The sequence below is a fragment of the Chinchilla lanigera genome, unplaced genomic scaffold (genome assembly GCF_000276665.1).
Source record: "Chinchilla lanigera isolate Chin_1 unplaced genomic scaffold, ChiLan1.0 scaffold00035, whole genome shotgun sequence".
NCBI lineage: Eukaryota > Metazoa > Chordata > Mammalia > Rodentia > Chinchillidae > Chinchilla > Chinchilla lanigera.
Genome location: NW_004955436.1, coordinates 16,571,854 through 16,597,792, shown reverse-complemented (window position 1 = coordinate 16,597,792; position 25,939 = coordinate 16,571,854). Strand labels below are relative to the sequence as shown.

The 25,939-nt window shown below is 41.3% G+C and overlaps 2 protein-coding genes across 3 annotated transcripts in view; both read left to right on the top strand.

Moving 5' to 3' along the window:
- The first annotated feature begins 4,699 nt into the window (after positions 1 to 4,699).
- Positions 4,700 to 17,381, top strand: Ltv1 (LTV1 ribosome biogenesis factor). The gene is made up of 11 exons (XM_005389244.2): positions 4,700 to 4,822; positions 5,749 to 5,880; positions 7,238 to 7,411; positions 11,630 to 11,717; positions 13,013 to 13,154; positions 13,493 to 13,754; positions 15,001 to 15,128; positions 16,016 to 16,149; positions 16,441 to 16,493; positions 16,664 to 16,864; positions 16,979 to 17,381. The coding sequence occupies exons 1-11, from the start codon at positions 4,820 to 4,822 to the stop codon at positions 17,087 to 17,089; spliced, it is 1,428 nt and encodes a 475-aa protein (XP_005389301.1). The 5' UTR covers positions 4,700 to 4,819; the 3' UTR covers positions 17,090 to 17,381.
- Positions 17,382 to 18,069: 688 nt separating this feature from the next.
- The window catches only part of Zc2hc1b (zinc finger, C2HC-type containing 1B), a 63,739-nt gene continuing 55,869 nt past the window's right edge, over positions 18,070 to 25,939 (top strand). For both annotated transcript variants that reach the window (XM_005389243.2, XM_005389242.2), the window contains exon 1: positions 18,070 to 18,154. In XM_005389243.2, the coding sequence (XP_005389300.1) occupies positions 18,115 to 18,154 (40 nt within the window). In that variant the 5' untranslated portion in view covers positions 18,070 to 18,114. The remainder of the gene's footprint in view (positions 18,155 to 25,939) is intronic.

Sequence of the window (25,939 nt, the reverse complement as noted above, 5' to 3'; positions counted from 1 at the left end):
CTGGCTATAGACAGGAAGTTGAGAATCATCAGAATGCACATGTAGTGGAAGCTGTAGGAATGGACAAAGCTCTCCAACAGACAGTGCAGCTTAAGATAGTAAAGAAATTAAAATAAAAATATAAGGAGCTATTTTCTCACTGCCTGACTTTATCTCTGAGACCATAACATCAAATCATTTACATATCATCAGTGTTTCCAGTGATGTTTACTTGCTCTTAATTTAACTTGGTTTTACTGGCTATCTTCATTTTAAATAGAATAGCATTTTATGCAAGGGGTGGGGTGTGAAGCAAAAATGATATGTGAATTTTTATATTGCACTGAGTAATTTATAAAGACATAGGGTCTCAATAAGTCTAACACAAACTACATTTACTTCATCGTTGGAATAGACGGCTAGTTCTTTAATTTGGTCAAAAGATGAAGAAAATCATTTATATTTTCTTACCACATTAGATATACACAAGTTGAGTCTCCCTAATTCAAAGCATCCTGGGGAGGGGGTGTTCCTCTAACTAATCTGCAGACACAGAGGGACACTTACTTCAGATCCTCACTATAAACACACAACCTACAAGAGATGTTAAAAGCTTCCTGCAACCTCTCCCAGCTCCTTGGGGACGCTCACCATTGATAGTGCGATGCAAGTCTCTGAGACACTTTCTTATACTACATTTTTGTGAAAACATTTCGATGTAAAACACTTGTGTGAATTCTTTTACAACTTATTAACCAAAAATGTCATCCACCATAGCATTCTGCAACCTGCTTTTTTTCCTGGCTTAGTAAGTGGCTGGCCTGCCTCCTCAAAAGCTTCACAGTAGTCCATTGTATGAATGGTTTGTACTTTCTTGCAATTAATTCCTTACTAATGGATTTTTAATTGTTTTTTCTCTACTACAAGCTGTGCTATAGTGAACATCTTGGTACATTCATCTTGATGCTTTTTTCTTTTTTAAAGATTAAGTACCTCCATAAGCACTGTTAATATTGCCAGGCATGTAATTTATAATTCCTAAAGTTACTGCTTCAGAGTCTAGTTTGGCTGTCCCCAAGCAATTTTTCTCCACTTTTGTGTACATTAGTTTCCTGGTGTTCGGGAATCCTTGAGTGTTGCTGATGGAAAGTAGTTTTTTAAGTACAAAACCACTGAGTAGCATATAAATGGGGCCAATAAGCTAAACATAGTGTCAGTGGCTGAGCTAGTTCCCTATGGAGGGGGCTTTTCAAGTCATGGATGAAACCAGAAATTCTTTTTAATCGTTCTAAAATATATACCATTAATTACAGCACACTAATAAGAAAGAAGTATGATTTGGATTTAGATTTTTTTTTTTTTTTTTGGTACCGGGAATCAAACTCAGGACCTTGCGTTTGCCAGGCAGGTGCTGTGCCACTGAGGTATATATAACCAGCCCTGGATTTAGATTTAATATTATTACTGTAACATTTCAATTATAGATATTAGGAAATAACAATATTTCCATATTAAGACAGCATGCAAAGCAGTATCTGTAGGCTTTCTGTATGTATTGAGTATTTCTTAATGGGATTTTGGAAGGGGTGTGGTTTTTTGGAAGGATTTGTGTTTGTTGGATTTTTTTCTCTTTTTTTTTCTTCTTTTTGAAACAGGTGCTGACAGAAGCATGGAATACCTTGACTGCTCTGTGATCTGGCCAGCTACATGGGATTTTTCTCCCCGCTGTAGGCTTGAACGCAAGCCTGGGCCTTGAATGTTCCAGGCACTGATAAAGCTGTGTAGGTTATTGCCTAAAATGCTGAAAAATCCAAATATGTGCTAAACACAGAGAAACCAGCTGCAGCCCTGAGCCATTGTTCTTAAACCCACATACAAACTCCATGTCCTAGTTACTTTCTCGTTGCTGGGACAAAATACCTGAACAATTTAAAGGAAAGGTTTCTTTTGGCACAGTTTGTAGAGTTTCAGTCCATAGTGGGCTGATTCCAAGTGCAAGGCAGCCTGGTACCCAGAAAGAATTCATGGCACGGCAGCCAGGAAACAGCCATCAGGAAAGAAGAGGGATATACATATATATGTACAAATAAATCTCCTTCCAGGCCACGCCCACAGTGACCTGCCTCTTCCCCTCAGGCTTGGCCTCCCAATGTTACCCGCAGCTATAAGCTCATCAGTGGACTAATCTAGCAGCACACACCCATGATCTAATCAGCTCGCAAAAGCCTCAGCCTTGAGTGTGCGAGGCTTTGGGGGGACATCTAGATCTAAACCACAATGCTCCATAATTTACCTCCCTTGCTGTCAACATAGGCAGGTAGAACATTTTTTTCTCACTGTCCACTCAAGCACATTGCAAATTCCCTTAATAAATGCTTTGAACTGATCACTCTGGCATTTGGTGCCAATTTCTTTGGAATCCCCACTGACCACCTCTCTGGATGGTTTGGGGCAGTCCTTTTGTGAAACACTACTCCTTTTGAGGCAACTTAAGTCTAAGGTTCAGCTAAGAGGAACAGATAAAAACTAAAATTTGGAAAGTCTTTGAGATGGGCAGAGAGAACCCACTTCTCTCAGGTACATTTGGAAGCTGCAAACAGTTTTACGGTGCTAGCTCATGAGTGGTACTTGGTGAAAGAAGGAACATGATGTTAAACTGATGGCTGAAGAACATATGATATACAGTTTCTTTTTTTAACTTTTATTTTTTATTAGTACGTGTTTGCATTACATAATGATTACATTCCTGTGGCGAGTTGGTACATGTACATAACACACCTCAAGGCAGAAGAGTTTAACTTTATCCTAAAGCCAGAGGATGGACATTATACAGGAAAGGGAGATGATTAGTGTTAAAAATGACAAATGTGATAAAATGAGTAATGCAGTGATACATTTGTCTGTTTAGAAAGTAGTGAAAAAATGTGCTGGCTGACTGCTTTCAAGAGGCAATGTACAATTCAGGTAAGAGTATCACCCTTCTAAAGCAGTCACTTACACTACACTTACAGCTTTTCCACTCATGGTGATCTTGGGTAAGTAACTTCAATTCTCTGAATTCTCAGACTCTTTACCTGTAAGACTGACTTCATGTTACCTAATTGTTCTTCACAGATTTGTTGTCACACTCAAATGGTATAATGAACACAAAGTGCTTAGTACAGAATGTTCAGTGTTTGTATTAGACTGACAAATATGAAGTAAGTATAATGTTATGCACAGGAAGGGGAAAAAAAAAACAAGCTATGCTGTTAGGTGGCCAACCTCCACTCAAACTCACTAGGCTTAAATTCCTGACCTGCCATTTAGTAGTCATGTAAGAAAATCACTTAAATTTTTTTATGCCTCAGTTTTAGTTGTAAGGAGATGAAGATAACATCTTTCACAGTGTTGTGGTAAGGAAAAAAAATGAGATAATAAAATGCCAGATCATTAATTCACTTAAGTATTTACTGAATATATTTATCAGGCACTGGATGCAGTAGTAAACGTAACACATTGATACAGAAAATATCTTGTCTCTGTGGACCTTATTTCCACAGAACAAATAGTAATATATCTTTGGCACATAGAAGTATAAAGCGTTTATCACCAGACAAGCTGTGCAGTTTTTTTTGTTTGTTTGTTTGGTTTTTTTTGTCGTTTTTGACACAGGGTCTCACTATGCAGTTCAGGCTGGCCTTGAGCTCACTTTGTAGCACAGGCTGATCTCCAACTTGCAACAATCTTCCTGTCTCAGTCTCCCAAGTGCTGGGATTACAGGCGTGGGTCGCCACGCCTGGCTCCAAATGGTGCAGTCTTAAATTATAATTTTTACTGTATGAAAAGAATGATATCTCACAAATATTTATAGTAGTAATATGTTAGACATAATTAGAGACCCATTCCAAGATAATTTAGATATTAGGAAGACACCAGAAATTCGGATGGGAAAACAAAAATTTGAGGCTAAGTCTACTGGTAATATTTTGCTTTTATCATTTTTTGCGCCCCAAAGAGCTGTGAGTGTTACTCCAGGACCTGCTACAAGTCTTCCCAGGCAAGTACACTTGGCGCCCACTTCCTTACTACGATAAAACACGACGAACGACTTGGAAGAGAATTACTAGTTTCTACCTTATTACACAATGCATGTAAACACAGAGATTCTCAATATACCTTATTACTTCAAATGCGTCTACAGGGTGCAGTCTCAGGATGTTTTGCTATTGGATTTAAGAATTCAGTTCTTTAAAGGGTGGAGAGTGAAGAACGAATAAGTCTGGAGTATCCTACACCACCAGCAAGGCCCCGCCCCGTCCTCCGTTGCTGGGCCACTGGCTCCGCCCTCGTCCCCCCCGCAAAAAACACCAAACTTTGGAGACCCGGAGAGTGACCACCTCCCTTCTGCGTACCTGCACAGGGGTTTTTGTTTATTTACAGTTGAGAATAGGTAAGGAGTATCAGTCAATGGAGATGTTACAGTTGGCCCCCTGATCGTGGGAAACGACGCTATAAAGTGAAGTTTGTCCAAAAGCAGCAACCCTCTTTCACGGCCCCAGCGACTCCCTTCCGGAGTAGAAAAATTCATGGCCGAAAGCACCGCCCACCTCAAGGTGGGAACAAGTTAGCCCCACCTCCCAATGGTTCTCGCGGTCTTTGAGACGGGTTATTACGTCACTTCCTGCCTCAACACATCTGCTTCACCGGGATTGGTCAACTTTCACGGGCTGCTGCGTGACGTACTGCCCGGAACTTGTGGCCGCACGTGCTGTGGGGGCTTCAGAAGCGGCGGGGGTCTCCAGGACTTGGAGAGTGGACTCTCCGCCCCTCGTGGGGGTGAGCGCCGCACGGTAGCAACATGGTGAGCAAGCGTAGGTTGTTTCTGAGGCGGGCGCTGTGGTTTCGCAGAGACTGGGCCGGTTCCGGTAATGTTAGTGGCTACCTTTTCGTGCCGCTGGCTTACGCCTGTGGCTTCCGGCGCTTTGCCCGGTCCCCCTCATCTCCGAGCACAGGTTGCAGGGGAAGTGGCCTGAGCAGATGGCCTCCCGTTTACCCTTAAGGGCCTGCAGCTCCGCACAGCCTCTGTGAACTGAAGTCTGCGACACCGACACAAACGCTCCAGCCCTGGTTTTGCTGCTCACTTCCGGCGTTGGAGTCGCGCTTATCTGCCCATTTGCTTTGGGAAAAAGGATTTGTGCGAGAATAAGGTTGGGCCAAAAGTGAGACCACTTCGTTGGTGTTTTTGACCATCAGGGTTGAAATCACGTAGCGAAATAGTATGGACGGGGATGATCTTAACCAGTAGGTTCTGCTCTCGTGGCTTTATTTCCTCGTTGATAGATGAAAGGTTTACCGTGTTTGGAACTGTCTACTCCAGAATTTCTTGTGGCAGGCACCTGGTCTTTCTGGTTCCTGTCCAGCACCTTCCCAGGGCAGCCAGGCTAAAGAAACCCTTCAGTCACTTGTACATCACTGTGTTTAATTTCCTTCCCCTACAATTATCTTAATGATTTTCTTGCTGAGAACAAAGACGTGTGACGTTCCCACTGCTGTATTCCCAGCCCCCATAATGGTGTGGCACAGCATAGGTGCCAAACTTAGGTTTGCTGGAAGAAGGTAGGTGTGGATCCCATGCAGCCACAGCCTGTGTTGTCTGACCTGGAAGTGTGGATTTGAGAAGTCTGTTGACTCCTCACTTGATGTGTTGACGCTGCATGTGAGAACTATGATGTTATCCGCTAAATTTTGGTTCTGTTAGTGACTTGTTCTGGTGCCCTTCCTTTAAAGCCGCACAGGAAGAAAAAGCCCTTTATAGAGAAGAAGAAAGCTGTGTCTTTTCACTTGGTCCACCGGAGCCAGCGAGATCCTTTAGCAGCAGATGAAACTGCACCCCAGAGGGTTCTGTTGCCCACACAGAAAGTAAGTCCTGCTCTTTAGCCTGTTGTTTTGCAGACGGACTCTTGGTAGTGTTTGTGTTTTGCTTTTCTCTTGTTCGTTTTTGTAGTGCCCAGGATGAGACCGAGAGCTTCATGAGATCAAAGCAAGTGCTCTACAGTACACTCCAAACCCTTTAGTAGTACCTTTCAGCTAAGTTTTTAGCTAAATTTGGTAGTAGATTTAAATTGTTAGAGAGATATTATTCTCCTATAACTGGCCTGGGGAATGATGTATGACTCAATTTTTAGTACATGGGCAGATTTATACTGTGCATGTTTGTTTTGATTGGGGGCATAAAGCATCTTTATATGAGACTTTTAACCGAGCAAATCTTGAGTGATGGCCAATATTCACTAAACCACTGGCTACAGTGTTGCATGATGTTACTTAAGTCACAACCATATTCAATGTCTGCTTTACCTAAAATCCTGTCATTTCATGATCTCTACTTTAGGGCCAGGAATGTAGCTCAGTGGTGCAGAGCTTGTCTGGCAAGCCTGCATCCTGAGTTCAATTCCTGGCACCCCACCCCCAAAGAAAAAAAAAGCATAATCTCTTCTTCATAGACTGCATTTGTGCTTCCTGAGCACTCATCTCATGAAATATAAAACATCTGCGCTTATGGATTGGCTTTAGAAAATGCCAGAGAACTTTGTAAAGGTTGGTTTGACTTGTTAAAAGTGGATAAAATAAGGGCCAGGAATACAGCTCAGCGCACAGCACCTACCTGGCAAGTGCGAGGTCCTGGTTCAATTCCCCAGTACTACCCGCCCGCCCAAAAAGTGTATAATATGAAAGAAAGTATCTGTTGTCTTTACTTTTTCAGTAAAATCAATTTTCTCGTACATTGAGTAATCTTTGCGTATGAATACAAAAGTATACTTACCTTTCAGAGCCCTCAAGTCTTCTAGTCTAAACTCCCAAATACATGCTAGCCCAAGTTTATTTTTAACTTGAATTGTTGCAGAGAGATGTCTAGTCAGAGGAATTGCTTCAGTTCCTGAAAGGACAATTTTTTTTTTTTTTCTTTTCTTTTTGAGATGAGATCTCACTGTGTTGTTCAGGTTGGTCTCAAACTTGGAAGCTCAAATGATCCCCTTCCAGTTTCCCAGGTTCTGGGACTTCAGCCATCTGCCACAATACCTGGCTTGTTTTCGTTCAGTTTTAATTTTATACGGCACTCTGGTTTAGAGACTCCACAGTTCCTGATTTTGTCCAGATTCTTGTCTCATTACTCTCCTGTGACCTCTGCCTTCTGTGGTGAATGCTGTGCTCATTGTGAGATTCCTGGGCCTCATTTGTGGAAGGGGCACTAATTCCATTTTGTTTGTAATCCAAGATAAACGATGAAGAAAGGCGAGCAGAACAGAGGAAGTATGGAGTGTTCTTTGATGATGACTATGACTACCTGCAGCACTTGAAGGAAGCGTCCGGGCCCTCGGAGCTGATCCCCACCCCCAGCTCCAGTGTGTCCGGCGGGAGAGATGAGAAGGAAGAGCCCTCAGTGATTCCCGTAAGCCTTCTCAGTAACCTGACTGTGAGAGTGTGGGATGAGTGAGGAACCACGACTGATTTTCAAAACAAGATCACTGCTTAGGGCAAGAAGGGTTGTCAGTATGAAGAGCACAGATAGGTCACATCTCTGCCTAAAATTGTGTGTGTGTGTGTGTGTGTGTGTGTGTGTGTGTGTGTGTACACGTACGTCTGTATCATCAAGGGAGTAGGCTGCCTCGTTGCTGGTGATAGGTATCAAAAGTAATTCTTCGGACAGTTTCAGAATCTTTAGTTTATAGACATGGGCATGTGAGGCAGCACTTTTCAGTAGAAAAGCAGCTTTGTATGGTCCACTTCATACTTTATGTTTTAGGGTACAAATGAGCACATATTGGATTTGTACGGCACTAGTGCTACTCATTTAAGTTCTCTTTCTCCTGTTTATGTGACGGGTGCGCAGGTTCTGTGCCTCTGTTGTCTTTTAGTATAAATTTCCTTGTAGGGATTTTTATGTCACCTGGCATTTTTAAAAAGGAGACATTCATTGAGATTATGGAAGAGATAAAAAGGACACCAATTTCCCCAGGCCTATTGTCCAGTCCCGTCATGGTCTAGCGTTCCTTCCCTCGGGGGAATGGAATCATAGTTCTTCTACAGCATGTCATTGAAGGAGAGTCAGAGTTAGTTAGTTTCTGATACCATACCAAAGAAAGAGGTGATAAATGCAACTGTTCCATTTATGAACTAGATTCAGCTCTTGTAAGAACCCACATCCCACCATCTTACCTCCATAGTAGAACCAGCTTCTCTTTTTCTTTACCCCTCCAAGGCAATTACATCAATAGTATTACTTACTTTGATAGCTTACCTCCTTTGATACCCCACTGAGGGAAAAACAGGAAGGGGCCTAGTAGTGGTTCAACTTTCTTTTTTCTACAAAGTTTTAAAGTAAAAGTCCCAACTCTTGGCTGAATCGTAGTGAACAATAGAAGACTAGCTTTTAGTCCTTAATTCAGTTTAGGTAAAAGTAATCATTAATTGGTTCTGTAGCAGAATAAAGCTATTAAGTGGATACTTCAGTTGTATTTACAAGGGCAAGTGAATTATATATAAAAACAAGAATGCCATTGATTTTTCTTTAGTGCAGTGGAAAAATGTGAATTAATCCCATATACTTTTTTCACTTTAACTTGTAACAAACCACCAAAATTGAATAGATCAAAAATATGGATTAAGCCCTCAAAACAGAATGTAAGGCATTATAGAAGGGCAGTGAAGAAATGAGTAATGCTTGAGCTTGCCCTGATTTTTGCCTGAAGAAAAATGCCTGCTGCCATTGTAGAAAATAGTTGGGCGGGCCGGGGATTTAGCTCAGTGGCACAAGCACACCTGGTCAAGCACAAGGTCCTGAGTTTGATTCCCGGTACCAGAAAAAAAGAAAATAGTTGGGCAAACCCAGTATAGTTGGGAACTGTTGCAACCAATTTTAGAAAAAAGTGAGATTCCCCTACAACCAAAAGTAATCACTACCAAAACTATATCATGTTATGATTTTTTGACTAGCTTTTAAAGGCTTAAAAAAACTTACAGATAAATTTAAAAATGTAAATGCCACCTGACTCCTCCCCTTAGAATTGTAGGAATGGTCACAGAGAGTGATTAGTTACAAAATGAAAAGTTTCTGTTTTTATCGTAGATTATATACCAGGTTTTATTTATTTGGAGAAGATGCTAGAATGCCTATGGCTCTAAGTCACAGAAAATCCTAGTGCAGACTTGCTTTAAGGGCAGTAAATGTGTGTAAGTGAGAATCCATGTCACTAGTGACTTGTCCATGTCTTTAAGCTTCAGTGTCATCCTCAGCCAGTTTCTGGCGTGATTTTCAGACATAACATACAGAGGTAGGAAAATACAAAATATATGTGGTGTTCCTTTAAGACAGGTGACATGAATTTACCACAGTTTTTAAAGAATTACTAATTGTTTTGGTTACTTTTCTGTAGTTTCTGAGACAAAATACCCAGTGCCCAAAATTAAGGAAGGAAAGGTTTATTTAGCTCACAGTTTGTAGGAGTTTTAGTCAATAATCAGTTGGCTCTAAAGCCCGGTGGCATGGTACAGGAGCAATACTTCACGGTGACACAAGACAGCAAAGCCAACAAGATCATAAAAGGGGTGCGGTGGAGTAAGCCTCTTTTCTTCCCTTCTATTGTGTGTAGGCTACCTGCTCACACCATCTTCCTGCCCTCTTCTTGCACAGGCTCAGGATGTTTACAAGGTGAGGGCCCCCCTTGCTGAGTCACTTAGTTAAACTTGTAAACTTTTTAAGCTGACACAGTGAACAACATCCTAGAGCATAAGGGCATATCTTCTACACACTAGGATGTAGAACTGCTGAGTTACTTAGTTAAGCTAGACTTCTCAAGTTGACATGGTATCAACCACTACACTAATGTAATACCAAAAAAATATCATTTCACTGAACATGTTAAATGGGTGAGTTATACAAAAATACTGTTTTTAAATAAAAATTTATCACAGTAAAAGACATTGCCATTAATGCCCTTCAAAATACTCCCCTTCTTGCCACGTTCCAAAGCAGTCCTTGAAGGCATCTTTTGTACTTGTTGTGGGTGCTGCTAAAGAGAGCATGAGGAATGTTTCAGTCAGGAAACGGGGAAATGCAGTAGTGCTGTGGGACACAGTGGTGGGCGTGTGCATGTTCACTAAATTGTTTTGAATTCTTACATGACAGGAAGGCGCTGGACTTGCTTTGCATGACTGTCTTACTGAGTAAAAGTAAGAAATTTGGATGCTTGCAGTAGTTCTTGATTTTATAGGGCCTTGAAAAGCCAGGAGCTTAAACACAAAGTGAAAAATCAGGACCTAGTACAAGTTTCAGAAGGTCACATGACAAAGGTATTAAGGGAGTTTAATCTGGCAGAGATACAGAGGTTAGGTGTAGACTAGCAGGACAGCTACTGTAGTAATGTGTCTTGGGTAACCCTAAGTAGGATGGTGCCCAAGGGAGGGAATGAATTTACTCTGTAAAAATTCAGAGGGACATAGGGATAGAGATGATTTATGAGCACTATAGGAGTTAAGACAGCTGAGTCAAAGAAAGGGTAGACCAGAGATTCAGACATTATCGCCAATTTAAGAAGAAAAAAATTAATCTTGTTTTGAAACTTCAGGGAGTTGGACTTAAAAGTCTTGGATTTGAATCCAGCACCCCTCCGTGACCTATGTTGGGCAGATACACTGTTTAGCCCCTTTTTCCTGTTCTTCCCTGAAGCCTTCTGGTACTTGGGGCTTAAGGGTTAAGTGGAAGAGTGTCCTAGAGTGGGTGCTGTTAAGTGTTGTAGGCCATGGCTTTGGAGTGATGCTGAGATATGCAGATAAAGAATACATAACTGGCGTTTGGGTCAGAGACTGCAAAATGCAGTTGTCACCATTTCCTAGGGCAATGTGGTAGTTTAGAACAACAGAAATTTATTTTCTCGCGGTTCTGGAGCCCAGAAATTTGTCTGAAATGAATGTATTCACAGAGTCCATTCCTTCTGGGGTTCGGGGAAACTGGGTGAGGCTCCCAGGTCTGGGGCTGGGCTTGCTCACACCGCATCCTGAGAGTGCTTTGGCTCACAGCGGTCACTCCAGCCTCCACTGTCACGTGCCCGTTCTCCCTGCTGTGTCTGTGCTTCCACAGCCTTTTTATTAGGGTACACCTAATCCAGTACAGCCTCGTCTTAACCTGTCACATCTACAAGGACTTAGTGCATTTTTATTGCTGTGACTAACTCCACCATGGACTGGGGTAAGTGGCGAGGAAAAGAGACTTATTTTCCCTCACATCCATGCTTGAGAGGCCACATCTGGTGATGGCATCGCTGCTGGCAGAGACCCGAGGTAGCACATGAGAGACCTATCAAAAGTGGCATTTATAGCAGAGCCACTCTCAAGATGACCTGTTAATCCATTACATGAATGTGTTAATCCATTTATTAGGGCACAGCCTAATTACTGTTTAGAGTACAACTGGTCTTGCCTCTTAATATCTTTTAATGACAAGTAAATTTTAACGAGTTCCAGAGGGGACAGGCTATAGGCGGTGTAATTTTACATATGGTCACAGTCTGAGGGGCTGGATGTAAATTTTAAGGGGATACTTTTCAACCCAGTAGAATAGTTGAGAAGTATTTCATAAATTAGTCTGACGTTTGTGTGGTTTCTTTTTAAGAGCACTGGAATTAAGTTGCCTTCATCAGTGTTTGCATCAGAGTTTGAGGAAGATGTTGGATTGTTAAATAAAGCAGCTCCAGTTTCAGGTGGGTTTAATTTAAATGATTGAAACAATTGAGATGTGCCAGAGTTCAAGTTAAAATTCATGAGGAAAAGAAAATGCATGAGGATGGGAGGGGAGTGGTCCTTTTGTATTATGCCTTCACATTCTTAGGTCTTTAAAGATTCTATGTGGAGAAAAACATGGGAAAACTATCTGTTTCTAGTAGGGAAATTTTAACTAACTCCTTATGAAGAAGATAACTGACATCCAGCATTCATCTTTCCATTCTACCATCTGTGTAAGATACACTGAAAAAGTGGATTTTTAAAAAAAAACATTCGGTACAAACACTGTGAATTAGAATAAACATAAAAGTCCTCAGAGTTAGTGTTCTGTGTTTTCTAGGTGACCTAACTATTGACTCTCTCTTGCCCTGTAGCATTCATCCATTCATTAATTCTACAGATTTTTGAGTTGCCGGTGTGGTAAGATCTTTGGTTAAACCAGAATAAAACATAGTCTCAGACCACAAGGAGTATATGTCGGTTACAAAGATAATAAATGAGAAATTAAAATTTCATTACAGAAGTATATTGACACCTGTGGGTGGAGGGGTAGCAAACCTAGCCTTGGGGAGTTGGGCTAGGTTTTCTAGAAGATGTCTAAGTTGGTTTCTTTTTATTTTGTTTTGATTTGTGCTGAATATTGAACCCAAAGTGTATTACATGCTAGGGAGATGCTCAACCACTGAGTTACACCCCCAGGAAGCGGGTGGGGATGAGAGGATAGTGCGTACAGAAGACGTGTGTGTACAAAAGCTAGGAAATGTGAGTGTCTGAAGCCACATGCATTGTAGCATGCCAGAAGGAAGGGTAAGAAGAAATGTGTCTGGAGAGTTAAGCAGTGGCCATGTGGTACATGGCATTGGAAGCCATATGTGATTAAAGGTTTGAACTTGAAAGATTTTCCCGAACTCTAGTATTTTTAACAGTTGGAAGAATATAGCTGAAGAAATCGGTTAGAATTTAGTAAAGATTTTACAGTACTGAAAAGACAGCAAATAGAATAATCTATAGGTACTTACTGTGAATTGGTTCTAAGCACAGTTCCTTCTTGCAAGTGAAAGCTTTGTGGTTTGCTAAATATACAAAGTTGAATATTTTAGAACTGTAGTGAAAGAGTAATTAAAAAGAGGAGGAATTTTTTCCTTTCCATCTTCATGTCTGTTTCTAACTAGACAAAACTTAATTACTTTATCCTCACTAACGAATCTAGCATACTATCAATATTCAGTGTGTAGATTAAGTAAACTGTGCATTCTTGCTCTTGGTTTTTTAGGACCTCGACTGGATTTTGATCCTGACATTGTTGCAGCTCTTGATGATGATTTTGACTTCGATGATCCAGATAATGTGCTTGAAGATGACTTTATTCTCCAGGCCAATAGGCCAACAGAAGAGGAAGGAGGAGTGGATATTCTGTATGTGTGGTTTGTCCCTAAGCAACGTGACCTGACCGTTGCTTCTTCAGTGGGAGGGAAACCACATTACAGTTGGGAAGAGACGTGCGAGAGCATTTAGACTTCATCTGAGACTTGGGCTCTTGCCAGCTGTTGATAGCTGTAGCTGAAGTCTGAGGGGTCTTGTTTACTCCTTCATTATTTTTCTTACTCTGCCGGGTTGGTCAAGCAGCATCTCTGTTCCTGCCTCCCCCAAATGCCCTCTAGATTTATTTGTGCAAAGTTTTCTTGTTTTGTTCTGTTATTTTAAAGATTGTTTTAAAGTTGGGTTGACAGGTGTTTTATGACTCTGACCGAAGGAACTCTGAGAGCGAAGACGGCAGCGAGTGGGAAGATGCAGATGAGACGGGGAGTGGCGGTGACCGTGAGGGTGACTGTGACTCCGTGGGCCCGTTGTCAAATGAAGATGTGCCATCTCCCTTTGGAGAACCTCAGGGGGCCATAGAAAAGCATTTGTTCTGGGAGGAGGAAACAAAAAGTCGCTTCACGGAGTATTCTATGACTTCCTCAGTCATGAGGAGAAATGAGCAGCTGACCCTACATGACGAGAGATTTGAGAAGGTGAGGTCTCCCAAAATGACATTTCAGTACTGTCTCCTAGTAAACGTCACTGTTGGAAAAGCGCAAGACTGGAGCCAAAGGCTAAAACTGTCCAGGGCAGAAACAGCTATTGGTTGGTTGGTTGTTTAATTACAACATAAAACCACTATAGTTTTAGTTCTGGAAGGAATAGTATAGGCCCAAAATGTCGGCTGGTTAAAACATTCTGACTCTCCTCTGAGTCCTGATATTTTAATTGTGAATCTCGTTGACCAAAGTTTCCGAGATTTTGCTGAAGTGTTGATACAAGTATAAATGAAATTGCATTTTTCAGTTTCTCGTATCTAGAGTTTTCAAACAAGGCAACCCTTAAGAACACAGAGGAAAAGGAATATAATATACTCTAAAGGTCAGGATTACAGAGTCCTGGATCTGGGTGGCCTTTGACAGACCAGCGCCAGGGCTTCCAGCTCAGTCGTGTGGACTGTGTGCTTACACAGGTCTCTGCCCCACCTATGCTACCCAGTAGAACCACCTTCTGCCGTCATCTCTGATGTGTTTATTGTGTATGGGTTTGTTTTAGGTTCAAATGCAAGTTCCCCAAGGGCAGAGATTCTTGTGTGTTTCATTGATACATCCCAAGCCCTAAAGTGATGTCTGGCCTATCGTGGGTTTACACTGTTCAGTAAATGATGGAGTGAAGGGACAGTTTCCTTCAAGGTGAACCTAGATACAGGTTCTGACTTAGCTGCATCTTCCAGAAATACCCTCTTCCCTTTCAAGAGAGGCCAGCTGTTAGCTCTTCACTAATCAGGAAATGGGTCACCACCTGAGGAGTCTGTGACAAAGCCTAACAGCGCTAATAGCATTGAATAACACGGTGAATACCATCTAAACAAGCGTGAAATGTGTACATTAATAGGAGGCTTTGTTCAATTACATGATCTTTTAGTCTGTATTACCGAGGAATTTCGAAATACTTTGTAAATATTCTGAGGTAAAGATTTCTGCCAAGCGTTTTACTACCCGCGCTAAGCAGAATAACTGCCCTCCCTTTCCATGTCAGGAAGGAGCCTGTCTTCAGTCTGCATGTGAATCTGGTAGTAACCGGCCCTGTTGTCAAGGGTATTCAGTCGCTACTATTTTCATTAATTTACCATTAGTCGTGATCTTGTGATACTTAAAAATTATGTGGAGTAAAAATAACATTTAATATTACAGTTAATGAGTAATTTATTTTTCATGGTGCCATTTGTTTATGTTTAAGTTTTATGAACAATATGATGATGTTGAAATTGGAGCTCTGGATAACGCTGAATTGGAAGGTTCCATTCAAGTAGACAGCAATCGCTTACAGGAAGTTTTGAATGACTACTATAAAGAGAAGGCTGAGAAGTATGGTGACTTCTTTTCTCATTTGTCTCTTTTATTCCATCTCCAGTTAGGACTGTATTTGTACAACTATATTGCGGGAAAAGAGCCACATATCAGAATCCATCTTCAAGGGGAAAGTACATTTTCCATAAATTCTGGCTCATATATTGTTCATGTGTTTCACCTACATTTTAGAGTTGAGCTCTAAAGCTCAGTATGACAATAAGAAAATACAAGGAATTACTTTCTCAGTCCACTGACTTGAAAAGAGTCAGGGTAGGACGACTGGGTTAGAGTGGGGAGTATGAAGATATTCCATTTGGACAGCAGGATGGTGCTTCTAATTTCTGGCTAAAGAGTCAGTCTGGCTTAGAAGTACCCATTTTCTTTTCATCTTTCTGAAATGCTAGTTCTAAGAAGCAAATAGTTACGGCATAGAGAAATAAGAGTTTTTCTCTTCAGTTGGATTAGCAGAACTGACAAGCAAATTATGTGCCAAATCAGCATATGTCAAGTTGACTTCTCCGGAAGAAACTGGCGAGGTATTTAAACCTGTTAGGAAGGTCCTGTGTTCCGTGATCATTGTACTGTGCAGATCCCAGAGCAGAAAAAGGGGTTAAAGTGTGCAGATACATTGATGATGGGGACAGGGTAATTCTATTCTAAGTTTTAAAAAAGCCTGTCTTAGGGAACCCACCCTCTTGTTTGATATGTAGCTCTTTCTAACCGTACAAAGAGATCAGTCCCTTACCTGCACACCAGAAGGAAGAGGCAGAGACAGGTGTAGCCAAGTGTGACAGGTGGTCACAGGAGCATGTGGATTTTAAAATTTGCTATTTTTGTAACTTTTAGCAACAATAATAATGGGCATTATTTTTTCCCTTTATTTAAAAAAATGCAAACTGGAGTTGTGTGAAATTGAATACTCTTGAACCTTTTGAGGATCAAGACTTGCCAATGAATGAGCTTGATGAGTCTGAAGACGTTATTACTGTAGTTCTTGAAGAAACCAAAGAGAAGTGGGATTGTGAATCCATTTGCAGTAAGTATCTTAGTGTCTACTGCTAAAAGTATAATAGTAATTTTCTAGTATTAAGTATGTCAGCTTTTAAAGTGCATATAGTAGAAATTAAGCTTTTAGACAATTTGTGAAAAGAATTTATGCAGAATAATATTCCTATTACTGAGTTGTAAGTAGTTCTAAAACATTTTCTAGGAGACTCCAGTATTGTTTTGCACTATAAAAACACCCAGGTCAGGAATATAATAGGAACATAGTAATGTTTTGCTGAACTGGAATTGTACTTACTGATACCTGATTTTTTTTTTTAAGGTACATACTCAAATTTATACAATCATCCACAGCTTATCAGGTATCAACCAAAGGTAAGTCCGAGTGTCCTGATCTTTTTTAAATATCTAATGCAGGGCACAGAGTGTGCACATTTTCTCACTGTAACTTTAACCCTTTGTAGCCGAGCACCATCACTGTTATTCGTGAGCTACATTTAATGAGAATCGGAAATAACTCTCGTTCTGTGTTGTCTTTATTTCAGCCCAAACAAATCCACATATCTTCTAAAACAGGAATACCTCTCAATGTCTTACCTAAGAGAGGACTTACAGCAAAGCAAGTCGAACGAATGCAAATGATTAATGGCACTGACCTGCCTCGGGTATCAACCCAACCACGTTCTAAAAATGAAAGCAAAGAAATTAAAAGAGCAAGAAAGCAAGCTATAAAAGAGGAGCGCAAGGTAACACAGCTTACAAGGAGTTGATGGAGGGGAAGTTCAGGAATTTTTTTTTTCCCATGAAAGTAGTCCGTGTCATGTTACAGATGTGAATAACTTACGGGTCCTCTTGTACAGGAACGAAGAGTGGAGAAGAAAGCTAACAAACTAGCATTCAAGCTAGAGAAGAGAAGACAGGAAAAGGAGCTGCTGAACTTGAAGCAGAACGTTGAAGGTCTAAAGCTGTAGGTGGTGGGACATGGAGGATGAGGCGTGTTCCCTGTCGGGCTCCTTGTTATGCTCTGTAAGCAACCGGGACCTTCAGAGGCAGCTGTGTACTCTGACATTTTTACTGGCGGACGCTAAAGAGAAAAAATGCAATACTTAAAATGTTTTGTACAACCAGCAAGTTTTCCCTGTCAACCATCTTGTACATATTGTAACATTTTTAATTTATAAGCTTAGATTTGCTATGAAATAAATGACTTCATAAATATGAAATGTTTGGATAAGTTAAAGGAAAATATCTTCATAACTTGAATGGACTTGGTGTGTTTTATTTGTACAGTGGTCATAGTTTTTTTTGCAGATGTTCTCAAATATTTCTTTGAAACCTCTACACGCCTTTTCAGGAATTTCATGGTTTAATTTGCTGTGTATAGAAAAGTGGCCTGGTTAAACTCAACTTTGAAATGCTGAGTTTATTCTCCTTAGTAGTGAGAAAAGTCTTCCTGAGAAGATTCCACTGGTAGGAAGCTATTTTCCCTTACTGTATACAAAAGGACCATTTCAAAGGAAGGATAAAACTGAATATTAAAGTTATCAGAATTCATATTTCCTGTTACATTTCTGGATGACTTGAGATTTAGGAACAGTGAAGGCAAGAAGCAGAATAGTTGAAGAAGTAATGAAGTACTTTGGCGTTAGTGAATCCCTAGCTCAAAATCAGAAATTTACTTCAGCTTAAAACTAGAGTGTTGTGCTCGCTTTGGCAGTCTCAGCACATACCCAAAAAACTAGAATGGTATCTTTTCAGCAGTAATGCTTAGAAGCTTTTATATCTGACAAAATTACGTAGTTGGAGACGGTATGTTTTTGATGAGATGTTTTTCTTGAAACGCACAGACTTCCAAGGTTCAGGCAGTTGACACCATCACAGTTGTTAATTATTTGGTAAACTATGACTTCTTGCACCTAGCCCTTGTTCCCGGGCAGTGATTCATGTGTTCCCTGGACTGTGCTGTAAAAGCTGTGCGTGGCCACTGTTGGCCTGAATGGGGAGCAAGATGTCTAAGGCAGAACCATTTTTGGCAGGTGAGCTATATTTAATACCTAAATTATGAGAAGTGTTTTCATCTCTAGTATATTTTCATCTCTGGTTTATGGCTTTTCCAAAACGAGGTAATCCTGTTGTACAAAGTGTTACCAGTTTAAATAAGTTACTGTAGGAGCCAGGCATGGTGGTGTACACCTATGATCCCAGAATTCTGGGAGGCTGAGGCAGGAGGGCTACAAGTTCAAACCTAGCCTGTGTGATTTTTGACTTAGCAATACTCTTTGTCTTAAATTTTTTTTTTTTCTTAAGGGGTGGGGTTGTAGTTTAGTGTGGAGATCCTGCATGCAAAGCACAATTTTGGGGAAAAAAAATTGTAGGATTTTTTAGAGAGTTGAAAAAGTAATTGGGTAATATACTAACATTGATTTTTAAACCAAACTTGGCTATAGAAATAAATGTAGAATGCTGAGGAGTTTTAAATGCCAGCCTACAAAAGCACAGGGTCAGTTTTTGGTTTATGTAGTAGGGATATAAGTCTTGAAAGGATCAGGAGTTCCTTTTGGTGGCTGTCTCACGTGAAGGTTCTCAGGACCAGCAAGTCTTAGGTCACTTTCTTCCGGCGCTATGTATTTATGTAAGGCAGTGGTGGTGAACCTGTGCGCATGCATCACAGCACGCTGTATCACTGGAAGCTCCGAAAGCTTCGCCCTCACTAATGTAGGGTTTAATCAACATGTAATTTACAATGACAGGAGTGATGAAACCACAAGTCTTGACTAAGCACACAGTGGCATAATGTGAAGACAGTCCAGATCTTAACTTTATTCTGGAGTATAAGGTGACTATAAGCTTGTAATATTTTGTTTCATCTTCCCCCATCCCCCCACACACCAGCAGCCTGGAACCCCCCTTTCCACAGCCAGGCTTTCACATTGGCTGATGTTTTAGCCGTTTATTAACAGTGGCTGGGAGCTAAACACGTAATAAGCTCCATGCTAAGTGGCAGGAGTCCCCAGAGATGAGAAGTCTTGCTGTCAGTAACTATAACTTCAGCCAGGAAAGGTGTGTGCAGCACAGGTCAGTGGCAGTGGGAGCCGTGTGATGAGCACCACCTCTGCGAACCCTGGTACTCACTGTTCTTCCGAAGTCTCACGGACAGGCCTTACTCCAGGTTGGTGCTCATTCCCACCTTGTGTAGAAGCGTTTCCCTGAGCATGTGTGTTGTCTCTAGTGTGTGAATGAGTAGGTCTATCGGAAAGACATTTCAGAAAAGAAATGCTTCAACTTGGAGGGACTAGTAGCACCCACGTTTAGTGGGGTTAGCATGAAAAGGGCCTCTATGAGCCCAGGTAGAGGGCAAAGTCCTGAAGAATTTGCCAAGTATATTTTACTCCTATTTAAGTACTGTCCATGATTGGTGTAAAACCATTTGGTAAGGTCCAAGTGTCTTCACTGCTGTGGCCATTTCTGTATACTGTGTGTCGTGCACTGTCCACACTCATTGTGATGTGATCGTGTCACCTAGGTGAAAGACAATTCATCTTGGAACTTTACTACTAACTTCCAGTACTTCATGGTTTTGTTGGTTGTTACAGGGAGCCCTTCCCAGTCCTCGTCACGGCCCAGGAAGTTTATATTTGTAATCCCATGAAAAGTTACTGGAATTCTAGTGAATTAATTCCAATCTACCACTTCCAGTGCAACCCGTGGTGAGAATAAAGACAATCTATGGGGAGCCAAGGGGTCCAAAGTCCAGCCGTGATAGCTATCTGGAACAAAGGCCTAGACCCAGGACAGAACCCAGATTTTATTCATTTGTGAAGAAGGGAGTGGCTTGAGGATGACTGGCTGTGAGAGTGGCTGGAAGTATGTGAGCGCCGTGAGCTGAGCTAGGTAGGAGGTCTGAAATCACCTCTGCAAAGGCAAAGAGAAGGACATGCAGAAAGAGTAATCTGCCTAACATAGTTGAGGTCATGTCTGATGCTTTGGGGTCGGTGCTTCAGCTCTGATGTGTAATCTTTGAAGCACCAGGAAGTCACAGCCTCCGTCCCAAGGCTCAGTCCCAGGGGACAGTGTGGAGCATTGGCTCACACATCCTGCCTCATCCCAGCTCCCTGGAGGGAGCAACAGGGGGTCGGGGAAACATGCCTGCCATCTCCAAAGATTACCATCAGCACCTCGGCTAGCCTGAGAATGTTCAGTATAACAGCCTAGACAGTTTATAGATGACTAAGTTTCCTGAGAGGCAAGAGTAGAATGAAATTGACAATGGCTACATAAGCAAATTCTATATTGTATTTAGTTTGCACCTCGATAAGCATTGCTTAAAGCCAATTGAAGGGATAAGGAAAAGTCCCAGCCAGCTCAGTACATATCAATACATGGAAATAGGGTCAGGCTCTGCCAGAACGGAGGCCATTGCTCTTTCAAGGAGAGTCGCCTAGGTGGTCTTCCACAGTTGTTTTTTTTTTTCATTTTTGTTCCTTGGGTGTTGACATTGATTTGCCTTGTCAAGCTTGCTTTAGATGAAATGCATGAGTCAAATGGAGCAGAAGGTAAAAATTCAAATGGTCTTGTATTTTAGTTGTGAAACATATGGAAGATTAGTTGTGAAACTTACAGAGAATATAAACACATGCCCACCATTCAGCTAAGAAATACAATATAGAATTTGCTTATGTAGCCATTGTCAATTTCATTCTACTCTTGCCTCTCAGGAAACTTAGTCATCTATAAACTGTCTATGCTGTTATACTGAACATTTTCAGGGCCAGGGAGATAGCTCAGTGGACAGCACCTGCCTGGGAAGCACAAGGTCCTGAGTTTGATTCCCAGTCTGTATTATTTTATCTTTAAACCACCTGAGGGGTAAGCTAAACACAAAATCATCTGGTTTTGAACAGCTGCAAGAGAAGCATAAAGCCGGCTGTGTGAGGGCTGCATCTGCTACCATTAGGCGAAGCATCCTGGAGAAGATGAACTGAACAGTCCCTGGGTCTGACTTCAGCCTCTAGTTTACAAGAGCTCCTGCGCAGATGCCAGAGAGCAAGTCCTAGGGAACAACTCACCAGGTTTAGAATGTTCTGGGGCTGCAGAGTTACACAGAGGGTTGTATGGTTGGGCTATATTTTCTGCTTCTGAGGTTGTCATGACCTACCTCCATCTCACCACCCATGTGGATCCTTCCTGTGGGCTAAAAGGAGCACCCTCCTCGTCTACACATGAGGATGTAAAGGAGCTGGAGACTTGTTAGGCCATGGACAAAGAAGCCCAGTATAGAGCAGAAAGGAAGGCAGTTTTCCATGGATAGACTATCTGAAGATTATGAAGGCAGGCAGTACCTTGGTCCTGATAGCCCTCCACGTCTCTGTCACATACCTCCATCCGGGGCTGCTAGCTGTCTGCTCTGGAATGCCATCTCACTCTGAAGTTGAGTTGCCTTTTTCTGTGTCTTTCTCACACATTTGTGGGTCATATGCTCCACTAATTCTATAAGAAGGTACAGGGGATGTAAGCCTTTTGAAAAGTTGGATGTTTGGAAATGTCTTCTAATAAAAATAAAATAGATTCTTTCACCCATTTGGAAAAAAAAAAAACTCAGAGTTAAATGACACAGAATTCTAGGTCATAGATTATTTTATGTTGGAAGTTTTAAGGCTCTTTTTTACATATTTTAATTTTCCAGTTTGCTGTTTGGCAGTATGAAACCATTCTGATTCTTAAATTTGTGTGTAACTAGTTCTTTTTCTCTGGAAATTTGTAAATGTCTCTCTTCAGTGTTCTGGAGCTTTACAATGATTTTTATTTCTTTCAACCAAGAAGTCTATGTCCTGGAGATTGTGGAAAATTATTTTTAATTCTTTCATTGTATGTTCTGCTTTTCTTTCAAATTCATTTGGTATAGGACTACCTAGAGGTACTCTGATTTGCTTATGTACCATTTTTGTATCATTTTACTCTGTTTTCAGGGAGGTTATCCTAAATGTCTTCCTACTTGCTATTTTTTTCATTTCTCCTACAAAGTGATTTTACTTCCAAGAGCTTTAATGTTCCTTTAAATTATATTTTTGTTTGTTTAGGGCTTATATACCTAGAGTCTTTCTTCAGATCTTTGGAAACTCTTGTTCACTCATGGTTAAGATTTGGGTGGTGGGGAGATTTGAGGGAAAAAGTGTTCTGAGGGTTTGACAGACTGAGCTTGATCATAGGGTGGCCTTTTGAAAATGTCCCAATGTCACTATCTTTATTTCCCAGTATAATGGTACCTCGGTTTACAAACTTAATTTGTTTTACCATTTTAGGAAAGATGGCCGTGTTTGTGTTTGTGTAGGGAAGATGGCCATGGTCGTGTTTGTCCATGCAGAGTTGGTGAACAGAAGGAAAATTTTGCTGAACACTTTTGTTTTGAGAGAGGGTCTTACTGTGTAGTTCCGGCTGACATGGACTCATGATGTAGCCCAGGCTACATTAAATTTGAGGTGATCCTTGAATTTGAGGTGATCCTCCTGCCTCAGCCTCCCAAATGCTGGGATTACAGGCATATGCCACCATACTCAGCTTCCTGAACACTTTCATTTGTAAGCCACTGTCTTAGTTACTTTTCTGTCATTGCTGGGACAAAATACCTGATGCCCAAAATTAAGGAAGGAAAAGTTTATTTTGCTTATAGTTTGTGGAGCTTTCAGTTCATACTTGGCAGATTACAAGGCAGAGTGGCACATGGCAGAGGGCTACAGCTCCTGGCACAGAACACAGCAAAGCAACAAGCACAAAAGCCAGGAATGGCCTCAAGCACCCTTTTCCTCTCCCTTACATATGCAAACTATCCACCCCAGGGTGGGTGTAGCTCTCACACCCGTAATCAATCAAACTCTAAAAGCCTGCCCCATGGCCACATGAGGCTTTGGGGGGACACCCAGACACAAACCATAACAGCCACATTGTTTGCAGAAAGAAGTGTTCACAGACCACAGTAGTACTGTGCAGTGGTTAGATTTCCAGGGAAGTTTTCATTCTGCCTTAAAGATAAGAGTCTAGAAGCCAAGGAGAAGAAGGCAGGCCAGGGTGGTCTCTGCTGTCAGTATCACTATCTGTGAGATTACTCACTGGATTTTGTGTATAGATGCACACATGTACATCTAGACAGATGCCTTTACACTCAGTCCTCATGGCCGAGTTCCCTGTGTGCAGTCCATCTACTTGCCAAAATTTACTAGTAACACTCAGCCCAATATTCAGCCACTTATGCAGTCATTTTGGGGAGATGTCTGTAATCATAAAGAAGCCACCCAGCAACCATGTTTCCAGCTGAGGGTCCAGCAAGGTGGTACTCTTGCCCTCTTGTTTAAGCTCTCAAACTAAATGAACATTCTTTTCAGGGAATTTTTTTTTTTCACTTCGATTTCATTGTTTAAAATGGATGCCAATTTCCACATGCCTAAGATTAAAACTATACCTACATCTTTCACCATGGACTAACCTAAAATAAAAATGGATCAAAGGTCTGAATATTAAAACAGACATTAAATCTGATGGAAGATAGTCTAGGTAGAACTCTTGAAGACATTGGTACAGGCAAAGGCTTCATGAACAAAACCCCAATTGCACAGGAACTATGATAAAGAACAACTGGGATCCCATCTTATTAAAAAGCTTTTGCACAGCAAGAGAAACCGCCAACAGAGTGAAGAGACAGTCCACTGTGTGGGAAGAAAATTTTGCCAATTGTTCCTCAGACAAAGGACTGCTATCTAGAATATATAAACTCAGAAAAATCAGGCCTCCCAAAATTGAAAGACCCAATCCAAAATTAGGCATCTGAAGTGAACAGACTCTTCTCAGATGAAGATGTAGAAATGACAAGTATATGAAAAAGATATTCAGCATCACTGATCATTTGAGAGGTGGAAATTAAAACAATGCTGAGATTCCATCTCACTCCAGAAAGAATGGCTGTTTTGAAGAAATCAACTAATAACAGGTCTGTAGGGGAAAAGGAACCCTTTTCCACTGTTGGTGGGAGATGGTACAACCACTGTGGAAATCAGTGTGAAGATTCCTCAAAAAACTAAAAAAAGATTCCCTTTGACCCAGCTATTCCTCTTCTTGGTATCTTCCAGAAAGAATTAAAAGCAGCATACCACAGTAACATATACACACCCATGTTTATAGCAGCACAGTTTGTAATAGCTAAATCTTGGAAACAGCCCAAATGCCCATCAGCTGACAAATGGATAAAGATGTGATTTTTTTTATGCAATGGAGTGCTACTGAGCCATAAAGAAGGATAAGCTTGAGACATTTCTAGGTAAATGGATGCACTTTGAGACCATTCTCTTAAGTGAAATAAATCAGACACACATGTAAATACCGCATTGTTTCTCTGGTGTGAGAAACCAAATGCCTAAATAAAGACGAAAATGTAAAATAGATATTGTGAAATAGAAAGAAAATGTTCAAATGGGAAGGTGAAATGGAGGGTGGGGAAGGAAAAGAAACAAGGAAAGGAAGAAGTGGAAACTAAGGTTTTGTAAATGAGGAAGGGTAGAGGAATGGGGAAAAAAAGAATCAAGATATATCATATATCAAGATATATCAAGATATATCATAGGTACAGATTTCCTATGATGGATGCGACCATTATGTATACCTGAAACGCACCAATAAACAAAAATAAGCAGACGCCAAGCACGTGGAAGTAGCCGTCTAGTGTCCTGAACCCCTGAGCCCTGCTACGCCTGCGGGAGAAACTACCTGGAATTGGCCTCTTTCAACCACAAGTTCCACCTGGCATGAGTTAAGTGCTTGTGAGCCATCAATCTATACTAAAGAGGTATCTCTAAGCAAAAACTACATAAGGTTTTGTATTCATTGAACGAGAAAAGGGTGTGGTCAGAGACTCTAAAGAAGCTCGCCCTGCGTCTCCCCTGGGAGCAGAGGCTCGTGTTTGCTGATTCAGTGATCACGTGGCTTCTTAGACCAGCGCGAGCACCGATCATGAGAACTGCTGTACACGCATGCTCACATCGGTCTCTGCCTGCGTCCCCGCATTTCCCGCAGTGCTCGTGTCTTCGGCTGTGCCTTGTAGACTTGCTCTTTTATCCTTCTCAGAGAGTTGACCTCTGCCAGAGACAGGGAAGGGCAGTCGCCCAGTGACTGCATGGGCTGTGTACGGCGGAGGGTTATTTAAGTAGCTTTCCCTTCGGTTGTCTGTGTATTGGCATTCTCATCCTTTATCTACCCCAGGCACAGAGATGCCCGCTGCTTCAAGAGCTCACACAACGCTTAAAAGTCCTGCGGTGCAAATCCAGATGTCTGTAGGTTCTCTCCTCTCAGAGTGGGACATGGACTTGGTGGAGCTTCAAGTCTTGCAGCTCACTCACTGTGCCCCAACCTGCCAGATTCCAGGTTGCTGCCGTCTTCTTTCCTCCCTGTCGCTGTGGTTCTGTTCTGTGACTCCCTCCCCTCCACTGTAGCCTCATGTGACTTGGCCTAGAAAGCAGAGTTAGAGATCTTAGTTCCTTTTGCTTCATGATTCATGCTCCTGTGATAATGGATAGAGTTCTTTATGCCAATCCCTTGCCATAGGACATAGAAAATGTTGGGATTGTTAAGTATTTGCATGTGCTGAACTACAAAGAATCTAAGAATTCTTTGACATCTGAGAGCAGAAATATCTTTCTTTTCCCTTCTCTGCCGTGCTAGGTAGGTATCTCTATAAGCATTCTTAACTTTCAATTCAAAAAGAATGTCTAGTCAGAAGTAGAAATTTTTCAATTTCATTCTTTTACCCTACGTTTCTTTTCTTTTCTTTTTTTTTTTTT